The following is a 24,853-nucleotide window of genomic DNA, read 5'->3' on the forward strand; positions in this document are numbered from 1 at the left end:
GGCACAGAGATGAGGCTCACTAGGCTGTAGTTCTTCAAATCTTCCTTTCTCCCCTTTATAAAAATGGGAGCAATGTTTCTCCTTTTCCAGTCGCCGGGAACTTCACTTGACTGCTGTGACTTTTCAAAGAGCTTGGCAATATCAGCCAGTCCTCTCAGTTCTCTGGGGTGCTTATCATCAGGTCCTGTAGACTTGGGGCTATTCAGCTGCATCAAATGGTCCCAAACCTTCTCTTTGCTTATAGTGGGAGGGTCTTCACTCCTTCAGCTATAAATTAGATGTGATACTATGGAGATACCTACAAGCAGCAAACCTTGGACTTGAAGTATCCAGGGGAGTAGGTCAAGTCACTTCAGTTTTTACCAAGAAGTCAGTCAGTTATTTGAAATACCTTTCCCCCAGGTGCCTAGGCTTAAACTACCTCACCTACCCCCAAGTGCTACCTTGCCTTCTGAGACAAACTGCAGATGTTATAATGATCCTAAATCATGTTGAGCTCTAATTTGTCTATAATGTGCTTATGAGTACTTGGATTGAGGCATAGATGTGTGACTGGGCAAATGATGAAGTACAGAGATGTCTCTGTCAGGGGTTGGTATCCATGATAACTAATGAAGTAAAAGAAGTAGGCACCCTATTAAATGCAATGTAATAGGACTATGGGGCGTGGACCCACAGACATTTGACCATGTAATGTTTAAATCAGGTAACTCCTGTGAAAAGTGGGTTCGAGGACTACTTGCAAATTCATCTCACAGCATTTAGGCTTAGCCATGGAAAAATATTTTAATAACTTGGTCCAGGTGCAATGCTCAATATCAGCAGTGAACAACCAAACAAATGCTCTATTTGGATGCTCTATTCCTCCAGTCAGAGAAGGGCTCAGTTGTCTGCCCATGTGCCAAGCATATATCCTAAGTGTGGAAGAGGTATGGTGAATTAATTTCTGAATTAACTTTGGAATAAGGTAAAAAGAGTAAGATAAAATGAAGGAAGGTCTGAACTTGACTGAATATGGTAGTAGTGCTGGCCTCTTGTTGACCTTTGGCAAAAACCTGCAAGAACCGCTTTGTTATTTCTGTAGTCCCTAACTAACAGTTTTATAGAATATTCTATGCATGCACTTCTCTGTGGTTACTTTACTGCACACTGCAGTCCTCACTGAAGTGCAGAATCCCTTCAGGGTTTTGGGGATGCTGATTGTAGGGTTTTACATTGGCAACATTGACTGTTACTGTTAGAATGACTTTTAAGCCGTCTTAAATGTGGAGGAAATGAGGAATCCCAGGAAGTGATTGCCTCCACTGCCAAGACAAACATATCAAACCAATGGTAAATAAATGAGGTAATTACAACTGTCAGTATCACTTAGCGATTTAGCTCAATCTAGCTGAAAACTCTTCTGCAAGAGAAGGATATCCATTATGTAGGAATTAATGCTGTGATGTGAGATGCATTCTGCTGGCTACAAAAATTGCAGAAGTCACTCAGACCAGGAAAGGGGAGCAGCTGCCATAGAGGCTGGATTTCTGAAACACTGTAAAGAAAGTTGGTTCTTCTGGAAAATACTAATTGCCTTTTTCTCTCTACTCATTACATCACCCAACCTGCAAAGGCATCTGCTTGCCAGATGCTTATGCGTATTTGCTGGAGTGTTATTTCTCTGATAGTGAAAGTGTCACTTTATGCTATAGGGCAGGCATGGATGGAGATGTCTGAGGAGATACGTGAGAGTGAAAGAGTTTTAATCTCTACATGGAGTTAATTTCATCCACAAATTTCCCAAAGAAAGAAAGCTTTTGGATGATGAAAAACAGAAATCTTAAATTAGGGGATTTGAAGGGGGTGGCTCAGATTTAGGTCCAAGTTATGACTAGCCAGTGGGGCGAGTTGCATCTCGGCTTGGCTATTCCAATAAACACGAGGGAAGTTGGCAACACAAGACCTTGGTGCTGACAGGGGTGGAAAAGGTCAGGGAGGCTTCTGGTGCAGTTTAAACAGAGCTTCAAAACCCGATTATCACAACTTCCTAGCAATACCTCAGAGGAGGATTTCTTCGTATTTGAGGCTTTCATTGGTGTTTGCTGGCTGCCTTAGCAGGGGTGGTGCTGTGTGAGGTGCCTTCTGTTATATTGGGAATGATCCAGTAATGCCTCTACCACAGTTTACTACAGGATGACATTTGTAAATAAAACCGTGGTTTCATCCTTTCAATTTTATTTTTAGGCATTCTTCTTTTGGATTCAGGGCTGTGCCATACATTCCTGAGAAATTACAGGAACTACAGCCATGAGTGCTCATTTTCATGGAGAAAACCACGGGGGTGTTTGTGTGTGTGTGTGTGTGTGTGTGTGTGTGTGTGTGGTGTAAATAAAAAAAGGTCTCTGTTATATGAAGCGATCAAAGACGGGTTTGTGTGTCAGAGTCTCTCTACTTTTCCTACTTTTCCTCTCCTGCCCGGGCTAGTGGGAGCCGCTGCCCCCGGCCGCCAGCCCCTCGCCAGCCCTGCCCGCTCCGGGCGGCTTTTCCTGGAAAGCGGGGCAGGAGGAGGGGAGGACAGCGCCAGATCCCGCGGAAGCCTCGCTTTTCCCGAGCCCCTCTTATTGGGCTCTGCTCTGGGCCCTTCCCGGCCGGGCGGGGAGGAAACCGCCCGCCCCCCGCGGGGCCGCCGGGGGAACATCTGGGCGGCCGTGCCGCAAACATCTGGAGGGGCCGCGTCGCATCCCGGCGGCCGCAGCTGGAGAGTGCCGGCTCCGAGGGGCTGCCCGGGCCGGCAGCAAAACCCCCCGGAGCAGGGGGACGAAGGCAGGCGGAGGAAGCGGCTGCGAGGGCGGCACAGGTAAGGGCAGCGCGGGGCTCGCCGTCCGCGGGTGCGGGAAGGGCCGGGATGAAGGCAGGGCGGGCGGCGGCGGGGCAGGGCTGGGGGTGTCCAGTATTCCCGGGTAAAAGGACAACTACCCCATGCCTGTCTTAACTCGGTCCGCGGGGGGCACTTCTGAGGTAAAAACCGCGGACGGGACTTTTCAAACAGCCATCGCTTTGGCGGAGGTTGCTGATGTTAAAAATACGAGCGTGGCCCTTGCAGGAATTCGGAGTGGTTTACTCCATGTGCAAGAGGTTTTGCAGCCGAGGTTCTGGATCCTTCAACAAAGGGGAGATTAGGTGTTCGTTTTAGTTTTTAAGTTTTCTTGCGTGATTTTTTTCTTTCCCTTCCTCTTGGATGTCTCAAATGGAGATGTACATTCAAACTTGAATTTTCAGGCAAAATTAAGAGAATTTAAATGCAACCATGACTACTTACTATATGAGAGAAACCCTAAGATTATCTTGGTCTCTGTATTTTATTTCAAAACAGAATAACCCTCAGAAAAACATTTTCCATCCCCACATGTTTTCCATTTTGTTTCAATTTTCCATCAATAAAAAATATTCTGCTCTCCTAAAAACACTTAATACTTGACATGTTATTAGAAAATTATTATCTTTTTGATAAGGGGCTTTCTGAAGAGTTTAAGAGCTGAAGTACTTGAGAACAAAATGTTAATGATTTTTCCTTTTTAAACTTGAGTGTTTGACAATTACTATTTACATATTTAGGACTTGTGATTTCTCCAGTGTGTATAACATTCTTTGCATCATCCTATATTGCTGTCTCTGTAGACTTCTTTAGGTTTTAGCATATGTTGTATTGTAAGTCACTGTAAGTACTTTGTAAAAGGAATGTATTCAATATCCATTTTAGATGGACATTTTTCTTCATGAACTCTGGAGGTACCTTTTAGAAGTTTGCTCAGATGTCTTTTGCTGCTTTTCAGAGTTGCTTATGTTGCTTAAGTGGCTTTTCCTGTATTTTTCTCTTTACAAATGGAGCTGGGCAAACCAAACAGATTTCTCTCAGTTGTGGGTAGAAATAACTGCTGGAGAAGAAAACTCAAATGAACCTTGAGAAGTGGCTGGAATAATTGTGTCTGTGTTTAGGCAAACTTCTGTTTACTCTTTTCTTGCGCACAAATCCACCTGGAAAGATCATTTTAGTTAATACTGCAAATGGCCAGTCCAGCAGCACAAAAATGGGCCCCTTGTTTCCAGTCTGAAGACATACATGAACCAGCACTTCTCGGTGTCAAAAGTCTTGTCAACTGGCTCCTACTCTTATCTCTTACGTGTGTCCAAAGATGCTCATGCAACATGTAATTGGCAGTACTAGTAATTTTGTTTGTCTCTCCCAAGCTATAAGCAAGGCAAGCTCCCAAACTCAGGCATTACAAGTAATTCAACATTGGATTTTAAAATATTTTAGTTTTTAGTGCAGTGCCACTCTGCTGTGGCTGTCCAGTCCTATCAAGCAGCATGAGCCAGACCTTGTGTCCAGGCACTGCTTTTTACTCAAGGAAGTAAAAAGGAGAATTACATGCCTTCTAATCAATTTATGCCTAAATTAGGCCTGCTATAACATTTTAATGCTATCTGAGCAAAATTCCTAAAACTCTTTTTCCACACTGAGACATTTCTGAGATACATGATGACACATCTGTAACACCAGTGGTTTTGGAAAAGGATACAGCCCCTTGCTGCATCTGCTGGTCTGATAGATTACAAAACTCTTATGTCATAGCATTACTCTTGCTCCCTCTGTTAATTATGTTGTTGGAGGGGTTGCAGGCACCAAAACTGCTGCTGCTGTAGCCTTGCATCGTGGAGGACTCCAGCTTCTGCTAATGTTGTATTAGTACGAGCTGATTCCCACTTAGTATGAGATGATCTCTTAGGGGAACTCTTCCTGTTTCTTGGATGCATTTGGTTTGTTCCCTTTGGGCTAACTCAGCCAGCCATTTCTCCCAGTTAGTATCAGTGCTACAGACTGCCTTGCCAATGCTTCCATTTATTCATTAGTGTTTCTTTTTTTTTTTTTCCCCTCATCCACACAGCTTTCTGATGTTGACACTGTGTTTCCCTCAAGCTATAGATGGTAGAGGAGTTTGGTGACCTTTGGACAAGTAATGTCAGGCACCCTGATCTTGATAAAAATGATTGCAGAAAAAACTTAAAGGTAAAAAGGCAAGTTGTGCAAGGCAAAGCTTTAGGTGCAAATTGTCCCTGTTCTGTTGCATAGTTTTGTGGAAAGTACTGACAAGAAAGCTTTTTATATGTTCTTCTTGTCACAGCACAGTGTTGCAAGCTCCAAGCACTCATATAATTTGTTAGAGTAGCCAAATCCATGAGATTTAAACATGGCTCATACTACCTGACTGTTTTCCACAGTCAGACAGGGTGATTGAAGCTTGTGAAACAGTTAATGGAATAACTTCAGAAAGCAGAGATTCAAGACCAAGTGGCTCAATCTCAGCAGGGGGAGACTGCAATTTGCAGCACAGTATCCATCTAGAAGCCAATACGCTGGACACATGTGGCCCTGGTTTCCAGTCTTCTCCCTTGCAGGGGACAGGAGAAGGGAAGTTCAGGTCCTACAAGTGTCACCTGCCTGTTGCCCAAGTATGAGCTGTTATGAGCATCACATTGGCTAACAGAGTATATTTGTAATTTTTCAGTAAGAAAAACAAGTCCTTCCTATGAACACCATCAAGGACTTATTAATGCTCTTGTGTTTGTTGAGATGAGCTCCTTTCCAATTTTTGCTGAGACTGTCCTTAAGATGAAAGCTTACTAGTATGCACAGGCAGTCCCGTGGTGTAATGGTGAGCACTCCGGACTCCGAATTCCAAGGTCGTGAGTTCGAGTCTCAGTGGAGACCATCCCCTGGCAGTTCAATGCCTCCCTGCCATCCGATCCCATCAGATCTCAGATGCTCAGCAGGGTCAGCCCTGGTTAGTACCTGGTGCTGTAAACTGTCCAAGCTCACTCAGCCGTGGTAGATGGACCTTAGGACTTAACGGTGGGGCCAGTTCTGCACATGCTGTGCCTCACCTAAAAAATCCACTGCGCTGTCTCGAAGGGCACACCCATGTGGGGAGAGCCCTTCCCAGATCTTCGTTCGCGAAGCTTGGCCATACATACATACTAGTATGCACAGCACTGCATGACACTTCTTCTTGCCCTATTTTGTTAGTGTTTGGTGATTCTTTAAAATATGGTTTTCTTTGTAATATTCCAGTTTCTCATTCAAAGGCTTCAGTCACTGCAATATCTAGTATTGTACATAATGAAGAGAAGTCTTAATGCATTTTCTGCACAGTCACTTTCACTTACATTAAGAGAACAACCCATACAACTAAAGAATTACAAATGATGTTGAGGTTGGCAAGCCTTGGCCTCATTCCTGAAAATCTATTCTTCTCTAAGCACAGAGTTAATCACATTTTTCTTTTATATCTAGCTTCCTTGACAGTGGAAAATACCATTTAAGACCACTCATACTTTACGTTTTCTCAGTAGACTCCCCTTCTTTTTTTTTTTTGATGGTGTATTCTTGTCTTCTAGAAGTATTTGGAAACATATATAACAATTGCCACCACTTCTAACAGTCTGTAAAGAGCTCTGTAAGTGTCAAATGCAGGATCTTTCAAAGTCTAAGTGCTCATTAGCATTTATTACAAATATTTTCTGTAGTCTAGTGGTCCTGTCAGCTTTGCTGTCTTATGTAATTATTCCATTGAAACCCCAACTGTGTTGTTGAGATTCTGTAGGAGAAGGGACAACAACAGAAACTAAACCATATTTTATTTCATTTCCTCTCCAGAGAGGACTTTGGTCTCTAAATCATCAGTTGATATGTCAAACTTCTGCTATGCTGACATATTCCTAGCCTAGGAAGCCCTTCCTCTTGTAGAAAGAAGAGAACACGTAAGTGAACACAACTGGAATGACAAAAAGGAGCCAGGGATTACACCCTACAAAACTTGTTTTTGTGGTGTATCCATGGAGCAATCTTGTGTGAGAGCCAGTGATGGTTTGTGCACTCAGACTGCATGTATTGAAGGTGGTGTGCTTTGTCAGTAATACCTACCTTTGGCAAATTTACCACAACGAAGAAAAACTACATTTGATGTTGAGTTTTTTTTTTAAAAATGGAATAAATAAATAAATTTTAAAAAAGATAAATGTATGGGTAGATAAAGCTAGGAGGTGACAAAGCATAGTAGATGAGGAAGCATAGCTGGCAGGGCCAGGGAATGAGACACATTTCTAATGTCCTAAACATTTCTAATTTCTTATGTCATAAAAATGGGAATGCATCACAGTGATGTGGAATAATGCTAAAATGCTCTGTGGTCCAGTACTCTGTGAGACCTCAGCACTGTCTAGAACTACCTGAAGGGAAGTTCTAGCCAGGTGGGGGTTGGTCTCTTCTCCCAGGCACTCATCAATAGGACAAGGGGGCACGGGCTCAAGCTCTGCCAGGGGAAATTGAAGTTGGAGATCTGAAAAAAAATTTTTCCAGAGAGAGTAATCAGGCATTGGAATGGGCTGCCCAGAGAGGTGGTGGATTCCCCATCCCTGGAGGTTTTTAAGGTGAGATTGGACATAGCACTGAGTGCCATGATCTGGTAAAGGGACTGGAGTTGGACGAAGGGTTGGACTTGATGATCTCAGAGGTCTTTTCCAACCCAATTGATTCTATGATTCACTTAACAGTTGAACTCGATGATCCTTGTGGGCCCTTCCCACTCAGAATATTCTGTAATGCATACAAATAACTTGACACCAGCTGGCAAGAGGATGACTCTTTTCGGTGGTGCCCAGCAACAGAACAAGGGACAATGGGCGCAAAATGAAACAAAGGAAGTTCCACCTGAATATGAGGAAAAAATTCTTCAATATGCAGGTGGCAGAGCACTGGAACAGGCTGCCCAGAGAGGTTGTGGTGTCCTCTTCTCTGGACTCCTGCCTGGACTCAAAACCTGCCTGTATGTGATCTTGTGCAACATGCTCTAGCTGAACCTGCTTTAACAGTGGAGTTTGACTAGATGACCTCCAGAGATCTCCTCCAACCCTAACTCTTCTGTGATTCCATGATTTTGTCATTCTGTGACAAAAGGAATTGATTTTAAAAAAGAGTATATATAGGAGTTTCATTAGCTGGCACAATTCCTGTTAAAACCAGGAAGCATTAAGAGCTTCACTAAGCCCAACGCTGGGTGGACTGGGAAGCGGAGACGGTCTCGGATGTCAGCGAAGAGCTCCCACAGCACAGTGATGGAATGTCACAGCACATCCTTCCCTGTGGTACCAATCCAGCAGCACTCTGCCACTGCCACACACAACCACAAACTTGTTTGAGTCTGCCAGGTTGAGAGGAGCGTCAGCAGCGCCTCACTTGGAGGGCAGCAGGGACCCTCTGTGGGGAAAGAAACTGCCCATCTGGATGGGGGACAGATGGAAGGTCACCCTACAGGAGCCACCCTGCTGTGGGCAGGGAAATGACTGTGGTGGCTGAAGTCAAACATAGTCCCACAGGAGGCAGCACTCTCATACCTGCAATAGTTTACTCACATATCCATGCTATTTTATCCTTTATTTCAGGCAGTGCTAGGAAATACCAGGGTTTAGGGCCAATAAAGAAACTACAAATCTTTGATGGGAAAAAATGACTTTTATGTATCCCATGCTATTACAGGATTTATTTTTTGTGTGTGTATGTGTTTTGAACTTGTGGTGTCCTGAAAAAAGGACTCCAATTTGGCAGTCCTGAAGACCAAACATTTCATATCCACAGACTAGCAGCTGCTGAGATATCAAGAGCCAATGGTAAGATTATTCTGTAGTGTTTTTGTCCCTGGATAACCCCTGGAGATAGCCTGCTTGGCTATGCGAGCAGAAAGAGAATCAGCAGATGTGCAGAGAATGGTGAAAGAAAGCCAGAAAATTGTGGGTCATGAGAGATGAAAAATGCAGTGAGGAGTACTCAGTGGGATGACAAGGACAAGTGCAAAAGAAGAGTCCCTGACAGATGCAAAAAAATAGAATAGTTCAAGTTGTGGGTCCGAACTCAGCATTGTGAGAGATTGTGTCTTAAAATCCACCCTTTCTGAGATCAGCAGATAGATTTCTGGTCATTACCTGCTTGTGATTTTTGGTTTTCATTCCTGTCTTCTAGGCCTGAAGATTCTATTAAGGGTTGAATTCTTCTCTGACAGGCTTCAGAGACACCTATTTGTGATATTTCTTTTTTTTTTTTGCCTAAAAATCTTTATCTCCCACACCCTTAAGCCAAAAATATCAAGGCTGTACTGCCATTTTTTAGCATTTCAAGTCTTGTGTCCTGCTTTCATCAGTATACACAATACTTTGTTCCTGTTTAATTCTAAAGGAGTTCTAGGTGCCAGCTGAGTTCTTTTCCTTAACACCAGAGCAGTGATCTCATCTGTAAACATGGGGCTGTAATTGCTGAAATGCTTTTAGTCATTATATGAAATCAGTACTGCATTTAGTGAACAAAGTAGTTACACAGCAGACAGTTTTTCAGATCACCAGGGCTGTCCATGACCTTTAAAATACAATGCCTGCAGGACAAAAGTCACTTGCCTAGTGAATAGGTATTTAACTGCAAGTAGGAAACTTTGATACTGAATTAAACTTGTCTGCAATTTTCTTCCTCTGAGATGCATTTCAGCTTTGCTGGTTTTCACTTTTTTGGTAAAAGCTGTATATTCACAGCTTGTGCACTGATTAGACAATGCCTACAGATATGTTTCCTGTTCTTATCTGGGTACATCATTCTCACTGATGTCACAATCCATCCCTGTGACTGTTATGGATAAATAAACATTTCATATCAAATATTATAAACTCCTCATCACTGTTTTCTAATCTAGCATATGGAAGAAAAAAATGCTAATGCTTAATCTTCGAGTTTAAATTTTGTTGTTCTATGGTTCTGTAGCAGAAATTAAAGCATTGAAGCAGAGTGAGTTTGTAGCTTCATAACTTGTTCATTTCTGGAAAAAAAGTCACATTTCTGTTCAACAGTCCTCTGTAACACCCCCCAGGCCTTGATAAACACAGGAAATTGCAAGGCATACTGCTGTGGCAGGAGAGTGTGCAGGGCAGGGGAGCTGCCTCCTTCAGGGCCAGCTCTGCATCAGCCACTGCTTGTGCCCCTGTCCCATAAGGGTGTGATGCCTAAACACCTGGCTGTTCTTTGAAGGGAAAAGATGATAAAAGGAAAACTAATCTAGTTCTCCCAGAAGCAATTGAGAAGCCTTCTGTGTAACCATGTGGTATAGCCAGTTTCTCCATGCCACTTGCAAGTCTTGCCTTAGCTGCACAAGAGTGATCTTAAGAAATTGTGAATCAAACTGGCAAATGTTATGAAATATCTCTGCCAAAAATGTCAGACATTTAAATTAACCATCGAAGTCTATTTCTTTCCAGCCTTTCATGGTTCTGATGATGCGAGCTAATTTTTAGGCAGCTATTACTACCCACAGAAATGCACACCTTCTTGAATGCTTACTTGGGAACTGCCTTTGCTCATTCCTTCCTTTGCCAGCAGAATCCCATGTTACCTTCTGAGCCCAAGGAGTAAGATGCAGTCAGAACAGAGGGCTTGGAGTTCTAATACATGGGGAAAAAAGCATCTCAAATTCACAGGTCTTGCAGAAATGTTAACTGATACTTAAAATTTATAAACTACCACAACAATTGAATTTATTGCCATGATTGTGTCTAATTACCTTTTTCTCCAGTTTCCCTTTGACCAGGGGCCCCTAAGCGGAGTGCCAGGGTGGGGTCCCTGGGTGAGGCTGGTTGGCGCAGTTAAAGCCCATGGGTGTCCTTGAACTCTGACAGCAGTCTCCCCTCCTGGCATGCCCCACACCCTCCTGAGAGCAGCAGTTTCAAGGGGTTCTTTCTATGAAAAGCCTGAATCTGGGCTGGAACACATGCCTTGTCTGATTCCTGGGCATGCTCCTCAGAGTGGCTGGTTGGCAGAGGAGAAGCTTCCCCCAGCTAGACTCCAAAATTTTCTTTGCCAGAGTCCAAACTTTGCTGGTGACCTGGCTGGTGCATCCGCATGGCTGCTTGCTGGTCGGGATGGAAGGGTTCTGAGTTGTACGACTTGAGAGTGAAGACATGAGAAGCTGAGAGAGCCTGCAGGGATCCTGGGGGTGCACGCTGTAGGTAACAGTGACAATTCAGTCAGCAATGATCAAGGAGTCTGCGTACATTTGCTGGAAAGACAAACACTGTCATCCATGTGCCAGGTGATGCCAGCTGTCTGCGTGCCTTTTGGGGGGCATCCACACCATCAGTTTGGACTGGCAGGGTTAGGAGCAGTTTTTGGACAGGGATTGGGTTAGAGAATCAGATCACCAGCTTCAGGTAGGCATGTGGCACCTGGAGTGCCTGGGGGTCTTCAGGGCCAAACCTCATGGCATTCAGCTGTGCGGCAACCTCAGGACTTTTTTGGTCTCTCCATGTCCTACTCTCCTTTCACCTCCCATTGCACCTACCTCCCACCTTCCAGATCCAGCTCCTGACTGCACAGTGATCTCCCTACTGAGGAGTCTCTGCTTGGCCTCATCATGTCCTCAGTGTCATCCTAAGACTCTAAATCGTGCAATATCCCCCAGTTTATTTGCAGACAAAACTCAGTCACATCAAAACTGGGGGTGGTGGCAGTTGACTTCCAGACTTGCTGAAATAAACTTTCAGGCTTGAAAAGAGAAAATGCATGAATTTAGAAATTTAATCAGTTTAAGACAACCTCTGTCATGATGTTTTCAAGTTTACATAAGGTTTAAAGTGTAAGTCATATCACTCCTTTCTGAAAACAACCATGTTGAGATGCAATGTTCAAAAGCTCTGACACAATAGCTGGCTGGCACAAACTGGGAGAAACCCTACAAATAATCCCCAATGTCTTTTGATGAACTCAAACTGAAGTTTACAGTCTCTAAAGCTAAGGATATGTGATTGTATTGCTTATAGCAAAAAAAAAAAAATCAATATTTCTGGTTCTGTTTTATTTATATTGGATGTGCAGCAAGAGTAGTTCCTGTATCAGTCTGTTCCCTTTCTTCTTTTCCCTTGCTTTGAAAGGCAGAAAATACTCAAAAAAGAGTATCTTGGTTGTTTACCCAGAGTTGGTACAGAAAAATCCTCCAGTGATTAAAGCTCTAGCTAACCAGGTGTGAGATTACAGACTGAGAATTACTTTTGAAGTTTTGTAAACCATACACTAGAAATGACATCAACACACTGTTTTTCACTTCCTAGAAGGAGGCTTTACATATTTAATCCAGTATCTTGCTTTGATATGGAGTAGAGGGTAAATTGTTCCATTTGGAGTGCTCTGTACCTGTGGTGAATAATACAATCTCTATCCCATGAATGGTGTTCAGTGAGATCAGACACATGGTGAGGAAGGGCCACTCCCCACTCCTCCTCTCTTCGTTTCATTCAAAGAAGAGAAAAAACATGTCTGAAAAGACAGCAATGCCTTTTAGGCCAATACTGTTTAAAAGAACCAGAAATTAAGGTTTGAAAAGCAAAAGAACCATTTTAAAGGTTAAAGCAAACTTCAGGCCACTGTCTAAAACTTAGTACTGCCCTTTATTGAAGCAAACAATGGTGAGTACTGGCAGTGAGGTGCAAGATGGTCAGACTCTGAACTACAGATGTCCCAAAATGAAGTACCTCTTCAAGATAGCAGTGGCTGTGTCTAATCTGTGGGGCTGAACCCACCAACCTCACTACTGACACACCAACTGTGCTGTAGGCTTCTACAGAGTGAGCAGTGCTTTCCCCACCTGCAAATAAAATACACAGGCATCGACCCAGCAAAACTTTAAGGGTGGTGGTGGAGGCAGAGGAAGCAGAGAAAGGCTTTGCTGACCCTTGGATCCTTGGACCCTTGGCTGCCGTCTCCTTCTCCTGGCCCACCCTGGGCCAGGATAGGAGATGCTCAGCTCAGAAGCAGCTGATTCGGCACCACTAACCCCAGGGAGGTTCAGGGCTTAATTCAGCATTTTGTGTGTGGGCACGGGGGAGGTCATCACCATGCCAGTGCTTGGGGTGCCCTTGCTGAGAGCTGCCTGCTGGGTCTGCACCACCTGCTCCTCGTCACAGCCTCTGCTGCTCTGATCTGAGGGGTTGGCTGGATGTCCAGCCGGGCAAAGACCCCCCCACAACATCTCTGGGCATGGCACCTTTGTTTTTCTTCTTGGCTGGAGACAAGTGCCATGCTGGAGCCCTTCCCCACACAGCAGGAATCCCGAATGGGAGTCCTTTATGTTTCATTTGTAAACATGTTCCTCATGCCCCCTTTGGCTGCCCCACAACTGGCAGGTGCTCCTTGCCTGAGCTCAGTGCAGCCATCAAGGCACACTCTCCTTCCAGGCTTCCATACACAGATGCCAGCACTGGAAATACCTGCAGGGACATATCCAGAAATGGCTTGCTTGGCCAAGCAGTATCACAGTTCTCTTCACTTGTACTTGCCCACTGCTTCCCCAGAAATTAGCTAAGTGAAGGTTCATCCAGGGAAAACTTTTAAAGCTCACCTCTCTCCCTCTGAAGACCTTACAGTGAGAGAGAATAGAAGGGGACAGTCAAGGGGTAGAGGACACCCTTCAGAGCATCCCTGTTGAAATCACAGCATCACAGCCTACCTCACACTATCCTTTTTTTTTCTCCTTTGTGGGTATATAAGTCATCCTTCCTCATACAGTTGGAATAGTCTTATGGTAGCTTCAGGACCTGTGCATGTGGAAATGTTTCTCTTCCTACAAAAAATTAAAAAAAAAAAATTAATGCTTTCAGTGGAATTTAGCCTCCAGAAATAGGGGAGGGCACATGCTACGTGACTAGACAGCATTACGTGAACCAGCTGCAAGTACTCCGTGGCCCACAAGCCGCAGTTTAAAACTTCCTAGGCAGAGCTGACCATAGGAAATACTTATGAAAAAGAAAAATATACCAGAGCCTGCATGTTCCATTCATAATGGCTCCAGCGTAGTGTGGCAATTGAATTTTTAAGTCAGCAGCAGTAATAACAGAAAGTACAGACTGCTGATCCTTCTAGAGTGCTTATTCTTGATTGTTGCCTGTGCAAAGATTTAGTATGCCTTGGGGTCACGATGCACAACAACTCAGTTTATAGTAACTGAAAGAAAAAATCCAATTTAATTTTAGAATGATCATTTTAATTAAGAAATTACTGCCTCAACTATCCTATAAATTGGGATGATGACCAGAATTACTGGGTTTTATTAATGGCACTTCTTTTAAAGGACTGTATAATCCTGACCAACTAATAATCTTACTACTCAGTACACTTGATATTATGTACTTGATAATATGTATCTAGTTGTGGGTGCATAATTTACCTATCAAATATTGATAATTACTTGATGCTTGTAAATCATAATGAGACAACTGGATTGAAATACAAAATACAATTTACTAGTTAATATTACCCATCAGATGTGTATACAGTTAATTTTTCCTTCAGTCAGGTATTGTCTTGGTTTCCCTTTGCAGAGGAAAAACATAAAACCCCTCTCTAAAGATAAAAGAACCAAACAGTGAATAACCATATTCTCTCTAGTGCTAGTACAGCTTAAACAGCAAGACACAGTGTGCTATGGCTTTTCCTTCTCTTCACTTGCCGACTGCCAGCTCTGCATTTCAGGTCAGCTGCTCTGCAGTTGTGTCTCTGACTCTTGCTCTGCAAAACCCATGAAATTAGGGAGACTGGCCAGGTGTTTTGAACAGCCAGGGAAGATGAGTACCAAAATTTAATTTTAAATAAAGCATGAGTACTTAATTCTGTGACACTCTCTTGACCTGTGCAAGGACATACTTTAAAATTATAACCCACAGAATTCTCCCACTATTCCCATAACTGGTCTGCAATTGTTTCTCCTTCAGGTATTGCCTAGCAGAACACTATGGGCAATTTCAAAGGACATGCCCTCCCTGGAAGCTTTTTCCTTCTGTTTGGCTTATGGTGGTCAGTGAAGTATCCCCTGAAGTACGCCTGTCGGAAAAACAAGAGCGCTTGCTACCTTGGCTCCAGGGCAGGATTCCAGCGCCTGGAGTTTGTTGAGGGGATCATCAAAGCTATCTTTGCCCTCATTGGTAAGTGAGGCAGACTCAAGGCAGACAACGAAGGGGTTGTGCCTGTTACCACTTTTCTCTTTAAATTTTGTTCTCTGATGAAACAGATCTCACTGTTTTAGTATTTAGTCCTTTAACCACCATGGAGTGATGGGGCCACTACTCTTAATTACATGGTTATGAGTGTAACAGAGTTTCCATCTGTAGTGCTCTTCTGGAGCTTCTTTGAGGCTCCTACTTCCCAGGTGGTCCATCTCAGTGTTCACATGCTGTTCCTTGCATCAGGGAAGGGGCTGTCACGTGCAGACTGGGAGCACCAATCTCTGGGGGCATTGCTTTTCTATTTTGAATCCAGACATCTCAGAGGGTGACTCGGTGTCCTATGAGTTATTGATAAAGTGTGTCAGTGATGCAGATGTTTTTTCATTAATATAATTCAAAAGTAAGATATTCACAAAGACTGAACTCCAGATCTTATTGCTGCAGGACTGTTGTGATGGAGTGTGGGGTGGGTGAAGGGGAGCAATTTCTCCTTCTGTTGTGTCCATGACTGGGTACAAACCCACAGGGATGCTTTCAAGAGCTATGCAGCTGACTAGAAGTGCCTAGTTCTTGTTTACATTCCAGCAGGCTGTATGTTAGCAATTTACCTTTACAGAGTAAATAAACTAAACAACAGGGGACTTGGGGAACTCAGCACTTGTGGCTCTCAAGTTGAAAAATATATTAATTTAAAGTATTTTTAGACTTTTATATTTTGTCTAATCTTCTTTAGATACTCACAGTTGCCTGGTTTCTAATCAAGGTTCAGGCTGTGACAGAATCTTGTTTTTCCTTTCCCTCTGAAAGTTAAGTCAATTAAGATACATCAGCACTGAAGGGATGATGTGTCTACATTTTGATATGCCTTAAAAAAGTATAAAAATCTGAACTATAGCATTCATTTTTAGGTGTGAGTGTGGACATCTTTTCTACAAATCCCCCAGTCTGTGTCTAGAGGTAGTTGGGCAGCTAAAACATTCATCTAGTGTTTTTATTTTCATTCCGAAACAAAAAGCTATAATTTTAATGTATGGTAATTTCAATTCTAATAAAAAATTTGGACAAGAACACTGGGAAAGACAAACAGTAAAGGCAGCAGAAGGAGTAAAACCTGCTGTTTCCATGTTAGGAAATCTTGAAATAAAGGTGGAAAACCACTGTATTTGCTGTGCAGCATATCTACTTATACAGTGGGATGCTGGCCCATGCTTTCTTTATAAACAATATGATTAATGTTTTAAAAGCATAAAAGAAATTAAACCCTTAGTTTGATCATATAAAACATCTAAAAGCAGTTTTCCACTTGCTGGAATACTGCAACTGCTTAGCAAGGCACCGAGGGGCCAAGGTAAGGGAGAGGGCTGAGCAGCAATTCAAATACGAACTTGGTGTACTTTCTCAAGGGACCTTTAATAACTCTGTATGGTGAAGGGGTTTCCTTTTATAGCTTTAGAGAAAAAATCCCCTTTGAACTAAAAGTCTGAACTCTTGTCATCCTGCATGTTGCACAGCACTGAAATGGTAAATCTTTCTTTTGGAGACTTTAGCATCTGTTATAGTCATATTTGAACCATTGGGAAAGGCAGCTGAAAAATTCAGTCAGAGGACTTCTACAATAGCAATTGTTTAAAAGAAGAAAAAGCAGCACAAAATAGTTGTTTTCATCTTCACTGCTGGAAACTGCAAGTTGCAAATATTTCCACCAGGAGTGGAGCTGAAGTTTGATTTCCTCTGACTTTCTCACCTCCAGATTATATGATGCTTAATATATTGTTGAGCTTACTCTGTGGTCTTTCAAAGCAGCTTGTTTCATCTCTCCTCCACCCGCTGCCTATTCTCTTGAAAATTTATATAAATTGATACCTTTGAGGCCTCGATGCATTTTCACATGTGTTCACATGTTATAAACTTTATTGGGAGTGGCTGAGCTGGGCAGAAGGGAGCAAAACATAGCAGTCACCCAGAACAACCAGGCTAATCCCCAAATTTAGTGGCATCATGCTACATGGGGATATATTATTTGTATGAAGACTTATCAGTCTATACCTTAAGCACCTGAAATGGTTACACTTCTTGTTTTATGCACAGGAATGGTGGCTGAGCAGTTTGTTCCTGATGGACCTCATCTGAAGTTGTATAATTATGAGAAAAAGCACTGGGATCACTTGATGAACTGGCAACATGCCACCATGTACCTTTTCTATGGCATTTCAGGGCTGATTGACATTGTGGCACATGGGACCAATGCATTGCCAGCAGCCATGGACAGGATGATGCTTTCCTTAGCAGTGTTTATTGAAGGTCAGTTTACCTCTTTCTGCAGAGGTGTGCATGAATCTTGTGGATGGGTATTGGTCTTTGGTCTGGGAATCTCAAACCGGCCTTAGAGAATGAATCTATGGGAGCTGAGTGTGTAACTCCCTGAATGCTTAAAAGAGATCACACAAAGACCAGTCTTGGCCCTCCTGAAACTGCTGAGGGTTTGTCTGCCCTGCAGTCCAGATCATGATCACACATTGTAGAGGTGTATCTGTGTTTTCCAACTGGCTCAAACTGCAATAGAAATGCTGCAAAAATAGCAGTACAAGCCTGTTTCATGTAAGTGCTCAATAGCTCAGGCATGTTCCTCAGTGTATGTACTGACATGGAACACAACTAGTTAGCTAAAGCAGTGTGAGTGAAGGTGATACTGACACAAAGAAAAATGCCAAAGTTTCACTGTTTTCTAAAAGCACATGCAGGGAGATTATAAGGGAAGAAAAGCTCTTAAACTGATCACAATTTATTTCAGGTTTTCTTTTCTGCTACCATCTTCACGGGAGAACCATGTTGGATGTTCACGTTCATCAGTTACTGCTATTTGCTATTTTTGGAGCTGCTGCCTGCATATTTCTGGAAGTTTTCTTCCGTGGCAGTATTGTGCTAGAGATGCTCCGTACAAGCCTCTGCATATTACAAGGCAGCTGGTTCTGGCAGGTAGGTTGCTCTTCTGCTTTAGGAATTTCTTCCTCAACAAAATTAGTCCTTTTAACCCTTTACAGACGTTTCACAGGTGGTATACATGCCTTTTAAACACAAACTTCAAAAGACTTATAGAACACAACACACTCTTAATTTTCCTTTAAAGATAAAAGTATTTCTCATATCCATTTTACAGAAGAAGCAGCATTTTACTTCTAGAGCCTTTTATGTGAACCAGTAAAAACTAAGGTGATTTTCTTGATCACTCCCTTACTACAGTCTTTGACCATTCCCTCTGATTCCTTTAACATCCTGTTTTTCAAATTCACCAGTCAAATGGCAGTGATCTTAGAGTGTGGAAATGTATGCTGTTCTTTACAAAGAGAATCTCCACTGTCAGCTACCGGAGCAGTGAGTTGATTCCCCAAGGAGTACTGCGCAGGTGAGGTAAAGGCCTCATTGACATTGTCAGCTCAAAAGGTACTTACGCTACTGATCCCCGTTAAGAGATTGGATGGTATAAAGCCTCCTGATTTTCTAGTGCTCTGGGAACTGAGCAGAAAAAATGCCAAAACTTTGATGTGGCTCCTGAAAGGACTCTTCAAAAAATAGCTTCCATGCCCTCACTTACTTGTGATTCTATCCAACTAATAGATATTCGATAGCAACTTTTTCTTTGCTATTGGAACAAGAGAGATTTAATTAATTGCTGTGACTTAGTAACAAAGAAATAGGAGCACTAATGCTGATGTGTGTTTCATCTTATAGTGGAGAACTGAGGTCACTCCAATGGTTTTTCTTTCCGGCTTGTCTAGACTGGCTTCCCTTTTTTATATGCTGGCCAGACACGATGAATAAAGTTTGCTGTTCCTTAGGAGAACTGGACATTCAGCACCAAATCAAATATTTAAATGCTTGCTCTGGCAAGAAGACAGACCTTTAAATTGACTGTGTTTTTCTATAAGTGAACTCAAGAATGTGATGCTGCAGCACTTGTTGGTTTATTTTCTTGTTTGTAAACTTTTCTTGGTGATTTAATAAGCTTTGCATAAGAGAAATAGACGCAACCATTTGTTCTTTTTGTCTGCCTAGTCTAAATTTAGAACAGTTTATTTCTTTAGCTCTGGAGACAATGTGGGGTTTGTTTCAAAGTAAAAAATTGAAGAACTAAAAATACAAGGGATTTAAGTGTGGCTTTTTTCACACCCACATCAGACTTCACCCACCTGTGTGATTGAGAACCACACACTGGCTGCAGCATGGGAAATTTGTAAAAGGTAAAGGGACTTTCTTTCTGCATCATCAACACCCTCACTCATTGATTTCTCTTCATGGAAATGCAAAATCCATTCCCTTCCTCCTTCCTTTCCTCTTCCCAACTTCTAAATTCTCAACTAAACTGCTGAGTGACTTGGAAGATTATTGGGCAGTACAGAGGACTGGTGCTTATCATGCAGACCTCTGCCTAGCCACAGAATTAATAGTTTCCCCCTCTGATTCACAAATATGAATTCAGTCGTTCTCACCTCTGAATGAAGATCAGCTGTGTATTTCACATGAACTTATAGTCTTGATTGAGGAAGTTCCATTTTTAGTAATTTCAAACTGGACTTTTTCTCTGGATGGCCCAGAAGAAACAGACTTGTGGCTTGCCTTTATTTATTCATTCATTATTCATCTTCTCAACCACGTAACACCTTTCCAGATGCTGTTGGGAAGAACCGAGTCAGTGCAAATGGCTGGGCAGTTTCTTCTGGATGATGAGGTGCTTGGAGGTCAGAGCACACATGGCAGAGCACCAGCCCCTCTCCTTGCAGTACATAACTATGATTGTGGCAGGGATGGGCTCTTGGGCAAAGTCCTTAATTTTCTGGGCAAGAGCAGTGGGTCTCTGGGACTAGCTCTGCATCTTCAAAGGCATTTCTGTACTGTGTAAAGGGACCCATTACATGCGAGTGTGACTGCAAAATTGTTTTTAATAATAAATACAGAAATAAGCAGCAGTATAAGGAAATCAAATGTCTGCCTTGTGATGGGTAGCATAAAACATGATATGGCATAGGATACACACCAAATGACATGTGCTAAATATCTTTTATTTTATTACAGATTGGCTTTGTGCTTTATCCTCCAAATGGGAGCCCAGAGTGGAATCAGGCAGATCATACTAATATGATGTTCCTGACCATGTGCTATTGTTGGCATTATGCCTTTGCTTTTCTTATACTTGCAGTGAATTACACAATTGTCAGCTGGTAAGTTACTTGAAACACTAAAACTTTGGTGACCTGTCTATTTAGTCTAGCAGGAGCTTTATTTTAGAAAAGTTTCACTGACAAATCAAAAGGTTTCTATAAAGTAATTAATTGTCTTGCAAGGTAAAATAAAAATAGATATTACTAATCAATAAAAACCACATAAACCACTGTTTCAGAAGGAAAAGAGAAAATATTCATAAAAACAGCTCTGACAGCATAATAATTTTCACATAAAATGAGCTCTAATAGTCTTCAACATTTGCATATAAAGCTAGGAGAGACTTTTTTTACTGCAGTATCTTTTCTCTCAGTGCTCATCTCCACTAATTTCAGATGGCTTAGTCAACAGGCTTCATGACTTTACTTTGAAGATTATTACTTAGGATTCCTTGCTAGAAATGTCCTGTGATCAGACCTTATTTCTTTTCACCAGTCAATTTCATCCCCTAATGTCTGAAGTTAGCCCTTTTTCTCTCTGCCCAACTGCAGTGTTAATTTGGCCGAAAAATGAGCCTGATTCTGTCATCAAGTCCTGAGAAGGAGTGATCACCTTCTGCCCATGAGACCCTACCAAGCCTCTACCTGCACTGTCCTAAACATGCTTCTCACCCCTTGCTTTACCCCTACCATCCCAATAACACCATTTAGTCATGCTTTGGCCATATGTAGTTCTTGCAGCCTTGCTTTGCACTGAGGTGACAGTTCTTTTTGGATCTCAGTCCAAAAGGCACCAACACTCAAGGCTGGGTAATGGGTTTCCTTTGTGAAGAGTGGCAACTATTGAGAAGGTGGCAGCAATCTCACATCTCTTCTGACACTGGGAACAGTGGCTGCTGCAGCATCAGGCAAGGCCTCAGATGAGGCTGATCATGGCAGAGTTCCCCTCTAAAGTAAACTAAAAATAAATGGCTGAGGAACTGGACTCCACACAATCTATGAGATTCATAGTGAAGACATTTTATTACACAAAGCACACAGTTTATATAGGGTTAGGACTACAGCTTATTGGCTAAAAGAGTTACACACCACCACGCTAGATACTTCAATTGATTAGGACCTATCTCTCACAAGTTCCATGTTTATAGTATTTCATTCTGGCTATTTTTGTGCACCTGCAGAGTCCTGTGTACTCCTACTATGTGAATTCTTGGGGAGTAAAACCTCCTCCCTATCAGCCAGCAGCAGCTGAACTCCTTGCTGCTTCTGGCTGATAGCTGAGTCTCACAGGGCTTTCTATAGGTCTGAGTTGCTCACTTTTGATTTTACTGTAACAACACCCCTCCAAGAGCAGCTTGTCCAGACTCACTCTTCTCACAGTTTTATAGTTCTCTTCCAAGTGAACACAGCTACTGGTCTTGTGCCTACACAACACTGAAATTGCTAGAAGAAGCTCTTACTAGCAGTACAGTCATGTGGTATCATTAAAGGCAACACTTACTAATCATAGAATGAGTTTAAAAGGGACTTTAAAGATCATCTAGTTCAAACTCCCCTGCCATGGGCAGGAACATTTTGCAGTAGACCAGGTTTCTTAGAACCCCATCCAACCTGACCTTGAATGCCATGGATATGCTTACTTTGTGCAGTGGTCATTCATGCCAGCACAAAGGTACCTACAACCAAAGCCTGTGGTTAAATTCCACCCAGATTCTGCTTGAAGTCGCTATTTCCTCTTTAGGATGTCTTCCACTGTGGCCCAGTAGAAGTCTCTATAAATCAATCATTCTAACTCACTGATGAGACACAAGAGTTAAATAGGTTTCTACCATATAAAAATGGTAGATGGTCAGATAAGCCTTTGAGTTACTATTGACAACTCTTTTTTTTTTGTTGTTGTTGTTTCCAGGGCAGTTCGTTCAAAGGTTAAACAGTCTCAGTCCATGGAAATGGGTTTACTGAAAACATGTGAACGAGATCATGAGTCTGAAGATGAAATTTAGTATGAACATGGCTTGACTACCTTACCTGCTCAACTATTAGGCTAATTGATACCTCATTTCTGCCTTTTTTTGCCATCTTGTTCACTCATTACTCCACCTTGCTATGCAAATATCATTCCCCAGTGATGTCTACATCCACACAGTTACATCTTTATTTCTGGACGGTAACCTTGGTATCAATTTGCAGTGGTTGCACGGGTACCTTTGCATATTACATGCTTCAAAGAAAATCAGACATATTAGACAGACTTGGAGTGTGTGAGGTGGCACAATGAAGTCTGTATGTTGCCTTATTAAAAGCTAAGCAAGATGTTTCTCAGTTGCTGCTGAACATACTTTTAAGTTTCCATAATTAAGATGTCCAAATATGCATGTTTGTTGCCCTGCAAGTCACTGTGAATAAATAACTGTGCAGACCTGGAGAACAATAGAACAAGAGAAAACCCCCAGAATCTTCCAGTTGCCTTGTGTTAACACCTATGTATCTCGGCTTGGGGCTTGATGTTCAGTGGAAAGAACTTCTCACTGCAAACCCATTCACAGTTTCTTGAAGAGTGTGTAGTGTGTTCACTCACACAGAGACATTAACAGGATTGGCAGGATGACCAAAGAGGTGTATGATGCAAGAAGCTATGCAGTTGTTCATTCTTGTGCCTAGACAGTCCTGTCTCTGCTGTCATTTGACTGTGCAAGGCAGTGACATTGATTCTGCCTTTCCTTGGCATCTGGAGCAACTTCTTTTCTGGAAAGATTGAGGGATATCCAGCCAGGCAGCACCCAGCTGCAAGAGCAGTTTCTTTCCCAAAGTTATTTCCTTTCCTTTAGTGAAATTTTGTGGTTTTCTGCAGGATTCATAGCAGACATGACCCAGAACCTGGATTAGGAGTGGGTAATGCTGATCTGGGGGCAGGATAAGATGTTTTGGCATCCTTTTCCCTGTGTCACCCCTTCAGTCCACCAGGCATCCTGCCCAGAGCTGCACAGTGAGCTGTGGGGGGAAGGAGAGGCAGATGTTGCTTTCACAGTAGCTTCATGTCCAACTACCCACAGCAGCAAGTGAATTAAAAAATAATAATAGTTCTAATTGCATTTATTTTCTCCATTAAAACTGAAGTCTCAATCTAATGAAAAGCAGGGTGTTCTTCCAAGTGCTCCATATTGCTTTGGATGTGCTCCAACTTCAACACAAGGGAAATAACTGGCACATGGTAAAAGACAGCAGAAAATGATGTGCAGAAGCACGTCTGCCCCAAGAGGTAGACTTTCAAAGCATCATTCTGGCTCTAAATATGTCTTTTAAATAACTGGCATGGGCAACTTATGGCACAGCTCTGTTTTCCAGAGGACTCATGTGGGATGCATGCTGGGGGCCAGCTTATGTATCCATTAGAAGGAAGGTGGCCATGGTAAGGTTGTCATGCCAGAAAACAGCCTCTCCCCTTTACAACCCCTTCTATAAAATATTATTTTGCAATTATTTTTGGAAACATGCTAGTGCAGGACAACAGATTCTGTTCAAATGGTGCCCGTTTGTCAGGTTTGGTGCTACAAAAGGGTGTTTCTTGTTACTCAAATATTTTTAGATGCTCCTAAGGGAGTGCAGATCTAGGCTTTGGTAGATCAGTGAGAGTTGTAGGATCTGGTCCTGCAACTTTTTCAAGTTTTTTCTTCACATTAGAGAAGGTGGTACTGCATTATTAAACTTGAAGAAATGCAAGGGGAAACAGATACTGAAGTCTGAAAGAAACAGCAGTCTCTTGAATTTAATTTTTAATACTTACAGTACAACTAAGTGAGTGTCATAGTGGGGGTTTGTGCCTTATATATTTATGGTGCCACAAAGGAAAGAAACACCCTATTTCAGGGTGGGTTTTTGCTTCATAGAACACCCAACCCATTCTTCTCATTCCATGTTCAAAAGACATTCCCAGGAACAGTATTACAATGAAAAAGGTACACCGTTTGTAATTTCTCTAGCAACAAATACTGCTTGAGTTGAATAAGTGAGGGAAGTTTGAAAAGTTTACAAACACCACTTGGAAAAATGTAGCTGCTCTCAAGAAAACTTAAATTATTTTTAAATATTGGTGCCTTTGAAAAACTATATAGTAGTTTTTAATAGATAAGATACAGCTATAATTTTATTTAAATAAAATTGATTTATTCATGTAAGGTGTCTGTCATGTTTTCAGGGGAAAAAATGTAACCATTTATGGGACAGAATGGAATGGGTTAGACTGGTTACTCTCATAACCCACTCAGATATTTGAACAAGTTGTACTTGAATTCAAGAAAGGTCAGTAGTGCCTTGTCATTAGAAACTGTGATATTTGTTCTATATTCTGTAAATAAATACTTTTTTTCCTTGTAACTGAACATAACTTGAACTAAGACCAAATGTTATGACAAAGAATTTAAATCCTCCAGGTTCATTCTTCCTTAAAACTGAGGCATTAGAAACCTTCAGTGTATCTGCTACCTTAATGCCCTCCTGCTACCTGTTTCAGTTCCTCTGAACTACAGATGTTGGGGTGGGAGTTACTGGTACAAAAATTGGTGGAAGAAAACAGAATAGTTTTTTATCCAAAAAATCCCTTTAGCATGTGCAGTAGTTGAAACAAGCCTGGCTCC

The 24,853-nt window shown here is 42.2% G+C and overlaps 1 protein-coding gene across 1 annotated transcript; it reads left to right on the forward strand.

Annotated features, from left to right (window-relative positions):
• The first annotated feature begins 2,721 nt into the window (after positions 1-2,721).
• TMEM45A (transmembrane protein 45A) lies at positions 2,722-24,383 on the forward strand. Its single transcript, XM_071572399.1, has 6 exons — positions 2,722-2,839; positions 14,833-15,042; positions 17,152-17,364; positions 17,855-18,039; positions 20,134-20,279; positions 22,129-24,383. Exons 2-6 carry the CDS (start codon positions 14,853-14,855, stop codon positions 22,220-22,222), a joined length of 828 nt encoding a protein of 275 aa, XP_071428500.1. The 5' UTR covers positions 2,722-2,839; positions 14,833-14,852; the 3' UTR covers positions 22,223-24,383.
• The last annotated feature ends 470 nt before the right edge of the window (positions 24,384-24,853 follow it).

This window comes from Pithys albifrons, chromosome 1, assembly GCF_047495875.1.
Source record: "Pithys albifrons albifrons isolate INPA30051 chromosome 1, PitAlb_v1, whole genome shotgun sequence".
Lineage (NCBI taxonomy): Eukaryota > Metazoa > Chordata > Aves > Passeriformes > Thamnophilidae > Pithys > Pithys albifrons.

What these genes read in the sequence shown, in the direction of transcription:
- TMEM45A (XM_071572399.1), top strand. Translation starts at nt 14,853, where the DNA reads ATGGGCAATTTCAAAGGACATGCCCTCCCTGGAAGCTTTTTCCTTCTG. An exon ending in AGCTATCTTTGCCCTCATTG is followed by an intron (nt 15,043 to 17,151) that starts GTAAGTGAGGCA and finishes TTTTATGCACAG; the next exon opens with GAATGGTGGCTGAGCAGTTT. An exon ending in AATTACACAATTGTCAGCTG is followed by an intron (nt 20,280 to 22,128) that starts GTAAGTTACTTG and finishes TGTTGTTTCCAG; the next exon opens with GGCAGTTCGTTCAAAGGTTA.